The sequence below is a fragment of the Mus musculus genome, chromosome 18, assembly GCF_000001635.26.
Source record: "Mus musculus strain C57BL/6J chromosome 18, GRCm38.p6 C57BL/6J".
In the NCBI taxonomy this organism is placed as follows: Eukaryota; Metazoa; Chordata; class Mammalia; order Rodentia; family Muridae; genus Mus; species Mus musculus.
The window spans coordinates 78,112,575-78,120,827 of NC_000084.6; the positions used below are offsets into that span (position 1 = coordinate 78,112,575).

The 8,253-nt window shown below is 46.2% G+C and overlaps 1 protein-coding gene across 3 annotated transcripts in view; it reads right to left on the minus strand.

Moving 5' to 3' along the window:
- The window catches only part of Slc14a1 (solute carrier family 14 (urea transporter), member 1), a 42,029-nt gene that overhangs the window by 12,484 nt on the left and 21,292 nt on the right, over positions 1-8,253 (minus strand). For 2 of the 3 annotated variants that reach the window (NM_001171011.1, NM_028122.4), the window contains exons 2-4: positions 3,799-3,955; positions 3,147-3,336; positions 1,092-1,220 (exon numbers count right to left, since the gene is read on the minus strand). In NM_001171011.1, coding sequence (NP_001164482.1) covers positions 1,092-1,220; positions 3,147-3,336; positions 3,799-3,934 — 455 coding nt within the window. In that variant the 5' untranslated portion in view covers positions 3,935-3,955. Of the gene's footprint in view, positions 1-1,091; positions 1,221-3,146; positions 3,337-3,798; positions 3,956-7,573; positions 7,779-8,253 lie in introns of all 3 variants that reach the window. The other variant, NM_001171010.1, reaches the window with a different exon arrangement.

Consider the following 8,253-nt stretch of genomic DNA (forward strand, 5'->3'; position numbering starts at 1 on the left):
AGCTAGTTTTGAAGGTCCAGGTTTTGTAAAGATGGGATTGAAGTTAAACATCTTTTTTTTAAATTTATTTATTTCATATATGTGAGTACACTGTAGCTGACTTCAGACACACCAGAAGAGGGCATCAGATCCCACTACAGATGGTTGTGAGCCACCATGAGGTTGCTGGGAATTGAGCTCAGGACCTCTGGAAGAGCAGTCGGTGCTCTTAACTGCTGAGCCATCTCTCCAGCCCCAAGATGAGAGTGAATTTAGAAAAAAAAAAAAAAAAAAAAAAAAAGGAGGGCAGCAACTTGGTTGACATGATTCCACCGATGGGGGTGGGCACCTTTGGCTATACTTTAAAAGAATCACCTAAGGAGACTGGAGACTTAACTCCCTCAACACTTAGGCAACATCCCAGAGCAGTCGTGTGCACTAACTGTGAAGTTGAGGCTGTGAATGCCTGCCTGAAGGGGCCATACAGGCAGACTTTGACATAGGGACAGATAACTGGTTGTAAGGAAACCCACACCTCTTAGAGTGGTTGCTTTAGTTTCTATAACCGAAGGTAAAACTTAGTTCTAAATCTTTTAAGTATTTATTTTTAATTTGTGGTTAAAAAAAAAACACAGAACATAAAAATTAGCACTTATTATTACATTGTTGTTTTGCCTCTCTAGGCAGATTAGCCTGAAAGTCCCTAGGCTGACCTCATGCCTACAGCCCTTCTCTTCACTTAGCCAGTGCTGGCCCCCTTCAACCATTTTCTATGTTACGTTTAACCTGTGTTTGTGTGGGTGAGCATATGTGTGTGGACCTATGCATGGATGTCAGAGGGAGACTTGGGAGTCAGTTCCCTCCTACCTTGTGGGTTCCAGGGATGAAACTCAGGGTGTTATCCTTGGCTTCGAGGGTCTTTATCCAGTAAACCAACTTGCCGGCCCCATTTAGCTATTTTAAAGCGTAATGTTCAAGGACACGCTCACGGTGTTATACCACCACCACTGACCGGCAGACTAGTTTTCATCTTACGAAAGTGTGCTCATTAGAAACTGATTCCTCCTTCTGTCCACCCTCCACGGGCATTTTGAAAACCCAATAGAACTTACCAAGTCATAGACATAGCAGATACAGGGAATATCAGCCACCAGAAATAGTCGCCCTTGTTTGAGAAGACAGCCATGAGGATGCCTACCAGGGTGGCATTGTAACCTTGGAGCCCCGCTGCTATCGCCGATCTGCAGGCCAGAGGGACAGCACAAACATCACCTGGGTGAGCTTAGGATCGAATGTAAGCAGTAGCTGTAACTTCTACATAACATCCACTTTAAAGAACCATCAAACCTGGGCACGTGTTTCAAAGCCTTGTAGGAGTCATGCAGATACAACTAAATTGCTCACTCTGAAGTGTGCACATGGAACAACTCCCTCCGAGCTACGTGGCAAGCCACAGGAAGGAGAGCACCCGGTGAGGGAGGGGGGCCTGAGTAAGACTATCTGCTCTTCGTTCATTCTTTCATAAGAAGATTCTTATGTCTTTTAAATCATTAAGGACCTCTTTGAACAGCGCTTTCAGCATTTGAAACAGTCTTAAGTGATTTCTCAATGAGACACGAGTTTCTTGGAAGGCAGATCCTTTCACGGTGTCTTCAGGAACACCCAACTTCAACTTAGCACGCATTTCCGTGTTCTTCTGATTCTACTCTGCCATCTCTAGCGCATCGCTGGGTTATTGCAGAGGAAAATGGTTACTTTGACTTGGCCAGGCACTTATTTAACGATGTGCACTCTTAGAGCCTTTTGTAGACACCTCTCAGTGATGGTAAAGTATTTAGTCTGTCTCCTCAGTTTGTCTAGAGAACCTTGACTAAGGCCTGTGCTTGGCCTTGAACCTCACTTCCAATGTCTTATATGTCAGCTTCTAATGGACTCTCTGTCAGGAACTATAGGGGCAACTAGAAGCCCAAGAGAGCTGTACAATAGGCCCTTCATCTGGCAAGCTTCAGATTTTCAGACCCTGAGAGGTGGCAATGGATGACACCATGAACGACAACAGTGTTCATGTCCAGCCTGACTCTCACAGGTCATGACCATAGGGACCTGTGAGGTAAAGGTAGTGAAGTGGGCTGGTTAGGTCAGATGGGCCTGAGGGGAGAGGCGGCAGTCAGTGAGCGCACTGCAGCTGGTGGGAGATCTGAGTCTGTGTCAAGGCACAGGTGCACCAATAAGCTGCTGTCATATCTATTCCCTGGGCTGGGGACACCAGAGGTTGGACCCTAATTTTAAAGTCCTTTGTCTTTCTTCAGTAAACTTCCAGAAATTGAGGTTACGTGTGACAACCTCGGAGAGCTCTGTAGTCCAGCTCTCCTATAGCGCTTGTCCATGGGTAAAGAGTGGCAATAGCTACAAGTCAAGAGATGCCACCGTTCTAGTCCCAGGAAGAATCGGTCACTTGAATGGAACTGCCACTTTAATATTTTTTAGAACTAAAAAAAGTAAAAGGAACTTGAGAAGTAACACATGTAAATATAAAAGATATATAAATATATAAAATAGGACTGCCTTCTAAATACTAATTGCCAAGGGAATTCGGGTGCCCATGCCGATACCAGGAATGAAATACAAGCCCTTGTACATACATGCTAAACAAATGCTCTACCCCTGAACTGCGTGCCTAGCCAGTAGTCACCTCTCACTACAGCAAACACAAAGGCGGACTAATCCTAGGATGTGAGGCTCTTCAGCAGCCCAGGAGCTGAGCTGGCTCTGCCTTGCCTATGGAGGGAGATATCTCTGCTAAACTAACGGCGATCCCAAGATCCAAAGGGGGTTGCTAAGCCGCTAAGTCTTTTCAAGCACTCAGAAGCATTTTGCTTAAAGTTGTATTAAATAATTGAATCACTAAAGGAGACTTCAGTGGGCTCTTTCCTGGTGATGGGTGAGCTCTGGCTACCTCATACACCAGCTTTTATTCAGACTGGCTCCTTATTCAGATGAGAGTAAGAGACTACCGGTGATTCTCTGGCCTCTGACTAAAGGCAAACAGAGTGTTCTGTGGAATAAAGGTTGCTTTCCCCGGGAGGGTGTGGCTTTCTCACTGCCACCCATGGCAGCTGCCCAGCTAGTGTCTCAGAGAGGGGGCTGGCCTATGAGGGCTTGCCTACCTGTCTTGGCTAAGCAAGAGGGCTGTCAGAGTGGAGACCACAGTTCCTACACAGCCACAGAGAGCCCACCAGGGGTTCTGGACCAGAAGTCCCACCAGAATCAGGATTCCACTGATGGGGTTGCTGACAAACACCACCTGGGATATGCCACGAAGTATCCAGTCCATGAACTGGAGCACCACGGGTTTGTCTGGAGAGAGGAGAGGAGCAGAGTTAAGGAAGAGATAAAATAACACTAAGGTATATCCCGATCAAAGTCACCAGAATCAGTCGGAGGTAAAACTCTGGGATATTTGTGAGGCCTCCCTTTGACCCCTTAGTTTGTTAGGTCAGTCCACAGCGCCCCTCCTGGGATCTGTGCACCTGTTTAGCATGCTCAGAGGTACAAACTAAGCCGAAGGAATGAGTTGCCAGGTGTTGACCTTTCTTTAAGTATACAGATTGTCCTTTCATCTCATAGGAGTAGGGCCCTGCCCCCTGCACGCTACTTCAGTGAAAAAGGTGTGAAGAGGCTTTTAAATTAGAAGATACAAAACAGGAAACAGGAAAGTGATGTCTGGGAGTAGAGCTAACAACACAGGGAGAAGCACAGGCAAAGGATGTCCTCGGCTGCTTCCCCGGCTCTCCAAGGAATGGATGTTTATGCACATACCTTTCAGCCAGTTGGCGAATTCCTTCATGTCACCCGTGACGTAGCCAAGTACTTTGAAGCCACACCTTCTCCCGCGGCATGATAAAATCTGGTTTTCACCCCGGTCTACTTTAACCATGGTGGGACTATCTTCCATGGCTATCTCTTCCTCTGGCTCCTTGAAGGAAGGACAGGGCTAGTGAATAGCCTGAACCAGAAAGAACTCTACAGTTGGCTGGCTTAGGCTGTTGTCGTTGCCACAGAAGATGAGCGTGGAAGCATTCACCTACAGCATTGGTTCTTAGTTTCCCTAGCGCTGTGACCCTTTGATACAGTTCCTCATGTGGTGGCCTCCAACCATAAAATCATTTTGTTGCTTCTTCATAATGGTAAATTTCCTACGGTTATGAGTTGTAACCCAGATGCCCGTGTTTTCCAATGGTCTTAGGCCACCCCTGTAAAAGGGTCATTTGACCTTCCAAGGGCTCTCGACTCACAGTTGAGAACCACTGAAGTAAGCTATGGCAGTGTCATGGCTCTGAGAATGCTCTCCTTCTTCATGGAGTACCATTGAGGAATTCATTACCCAGACCTCAAACCACATGACCTTTGCCCTCGATGTCTTTAATGCTGCCATGAGAAGGTTCCTGTCTACACTCTCATATGCCTTGGTTTCTGGGAACTTAGTGTTGTTGAGAAGAAGAGCAACATCAATAGAACAAGCCAAGTAATATAGAAAGAGCTAAAATAAGCAAGCTTAAGTCTGTATTTTTCTTTCTTCTTTTCTTCTACAAAGTAGCAGTTATACCTGTAATCCCAAGAGGCAGGAGGATCAGGAGTTTAAGGTTAGACTCAGCAACATAATGGTTCAAATATAGCTTGGGCTATATGAGATCTCTGTCCCAGAAAAGCAAACTGCCAATGTTAAAAAACAAACAAACAAACAAACAAACAAAAAACCATCTAAACTACTGAATTTATTTAAGAATTCTTCAAAAAAGAAGAAATTGTTAAAAATAGATGGTGTGTGTTGAGACAACCTAAGAACCCTCTAACCTGAGTCCCTCTAAGAATAAGATCGCTAGAATTCGTTCTTACATCATCCAGCTGTCTCAGATAGTCTGCAGTTTGGAATCTGTCGTAAATGCATAAAACAAGCAAGAAAGATACCCACCGAGGTGTACAGCACTGGTTCTCAACCGGGGCTTAGCACTTCCTTGGAGGGTCAAATGTCCCTTCTACAGGGGTCACCTAAGACCACTAGAAACCACAGATATTGACATAACGATTTATAACAGTTGCAAAATTTCAGTGATGTGGCTGCAATGAAAATAGTTCTGTGGTTGGGGTCACCGCAGCATGAGGGATTTCATGCAAGGGTCACAGCATCGGCAAGGCTGAGAGCCACTGGTGCGGAAATGGAGACAGGTAGAAATGGACAATGCTGTCAAAAGCTGAAGATGATGATGTGTATTTCACAGAGTAAGAATGCACGGGGTTTTATTATAGTCAGAATCCAAACACTATAACCGTAACGTGCTACAGGGCTGGCTACTTCATACATTAAGTATGTAACAGGAGAGAACTAGTATTGTTGCATTTGGTACCCTGTGACACACCATGAAGGGTTCGTGGTTGCCAACCACAGATGTAAGGGCTACAATGACACACTCCTAGAGTTAGACACGGGGAGAGGGACAAGAGCCAAACTCTTGGATGTGGTAAATAGAACCCCGGTGGGCTCAGAATCGGCCGGAGGAACTCTGTCGGCGGCCTTGCCGTGAGGAGAGATGAGCTGGCTTATGTATGCAGCTTTGGGCGTCTCCTTGGTTTTGCCTTTTGTGGCTGTGGCTTCCACATAGTCCCCACTTTGATTTCCACAACCAAGGCTGATGATGGAGCTACTCCATGTCTGTCTTACCTGTCTGTATTCTGTGCTTTTTCATACATTCTGGGTGGCTCGGCTCTTGTCCCTCTCCCTGTGTCTAACTCTAGGAGTGTGTCATTGTAGCCCTTACATCTGTGGTTGGCAGCCATGAACCCTTCATGGTGTGTCTCAGGGTAACAAATGCAATGATATTAGTTCTCTCCTGTCCGAGAACTTACTTTGTAGACCAGGCTGGCCTTGAACTCACAGATACCTTGTCTGCCTTTGCCTCCAGAGAGCTGGGATTAAAGGCATGTGCCCTTGTCACACGGCTTAAAATTATGTCTTCTAAAAACACCGGACTCTAGTTTTGACGTTAACCCCACCACAGAAATCAATGTCTTATCACTGATTTATTACTATAGAATAATTCTAGTTTTCACTATAGCTTAGGCTGGCCTTGAACTTGCTATGTTTCTCCTGCCTCTGCCACCCAAGTGCTGGGATTAGAGGTATGTACCACCATGCCTGTCTATCTTACTGTTTTTTTTTTTTTTTAAACAATGGCACACCATTAATCATCGTACGAAGTTGGAGCTGTTTCTACAATGCATTCCACACTAAGGTCATTCTGTCCTGGCAACAATTCTATCTGACATTTGTGAGTCTATTGGAGAATCTTTGTATTGGAAATTTTTAACACTGAAAACTCCTGGAGACATGGAACCTGAGCCAAGTCCATAGAACACGGTTCGCTTTGCTCTGTACTTAAAATCCCACAGAACTGTCTACGTAAAGCAGCACTTATGAAAAATTTATTTTCATTTCATAAAATAGATATAAATAAATAAAATTTCTTTTATCCAAGCAACAACTACTGCGCCTTTCAGATTGCTCCCTCTTTAGGTCTCATGATTGAAAATAGGCCTGGTTAGCCCCTGCCTTGGTGACAGTGACCCCTTCTCAAAGCCGTACCAAGGTACACGAGGCATCAGCTTTGAGTCTAGGACATGATGAGAAGAAGCTCAAGGGACAGGTGTCCCGAGATGCTGTAACTGAACCAACTGAGCCCTGAAAGTGGCAGTTTCCATCCGCCGCAGAAATCAACTCCAGAATACATAAGCCTGTGCTCTCAAAACTTCCATCCCGTATTTATTTTAGAGAGTTTCGAATACCACATCACCCCAGAGATTCGAAACCTGATAGTATAACTGGCCAGACATGACTGAGAACCTGAATGGCCTGTGTCCCGTGGAACCACCCCAATTTAAGACTAAATGACTTTCGTACAATCTACAACCCAGCCTACATCTCTGTCTCCAATATTCCTGTGTAGGGATGCACTACGTGGCTGTAACATTGTTCACACACCTCAGAGGGTGGCTCCTCCTGACTAAGCAGACAGTGCCTATGTCTCAGAGTCCTCAGCAGCCATTTATTCTGAGCTGCTGATAGTCCTGTAGCTCCTGGGATCACTGACGCCTGTTCCAGAATTCCAGCCTCAGAGCTAGTTAGGAGAAATCAGTAGTTTCAATGTGGTTCATTCTAGAATGTTATCATGCTAGCAAATCTGTGTCTCTCTTTGGAACTTGGATGCAGCACCCTTCTAGATGACGCTCACACTGCATAAAAGCCCACTGCATTTCCATGGAACAGAGAGAGCAATGGAGAGAGTTTTCATCTAAGAGAAGCAGGAGATTCGTGACGCTCCTGACTTGTTTTGTTTTGTATTGTTTTGTTTTCCTAAGGCTTTGCAACTGCCCTAGCTCAGTGGTGAGCCTCTGAGCCTACGGGAGTAGCTCAGGCCATAGCCCCATCCTCAGTAGAGATGGCTGACCACCCATGCCCCAGCCTCTGCTCAGAAAAGACACCAAGCTGGGACCAGTCTCTCAGGTTGCCCAAGGAACAAGCTGCTGAAAGGGAGCCTACCTGTTCTCGCCACCTTTGTGCCAGGGCCAAGCTTAGACGTCTGAAGCCTTCTGGCGCTGCCTTATCGCCTCTATTTCCGAAAGGGTCTATCCAAAGAGGACCGTGATGGGCGTCATCAGTGCCACCAGTCAAAGATTGTCCATTCATCCTCCCTCTCCATACACGACGAAGGGCAAGGAGACGTGAATCAGCAGGTGTCCTGGCTCTGGGGAGCACAGGAAAAGCCAGAGTAGGGGAGAGGGACAGGCCCTCTCTCTGTTTCTCCTAAGGGAAGATGCTCTCTGGCTTGGCCCCCTGGAGCAGCTTGCAGTGGGAGGGAGGAAGGAGGACACTGACTATGGGGTGAAATTCATTTTACATTACTTAAGAAATGGTGGCAACCCGTGCTGATCAGAGGATGAAAGAGAGTAGGTCTCACGTTCTGTGTTTGACTGGCAGGGGGGTGGCCCATCTGAGACCTGCTGCAGAAAGGGACGGTGGCTTTAGGCTCTGGAGGGCTTGGATAAGCTATTATGCTCTGTGCTAGGGACCAGCTCTGAGGCAAACAGTGTCTCGGCCTTGTTTCTTATGAGACAGGAGAGAAGAGAGCCCCTGGGTTCTGCTTCCTGTAGTAAGATACTAGTGACACTTTCCGTGCACAGCAAAGCTCATTCTGGAATACTGACAAATGCCATTTGTCT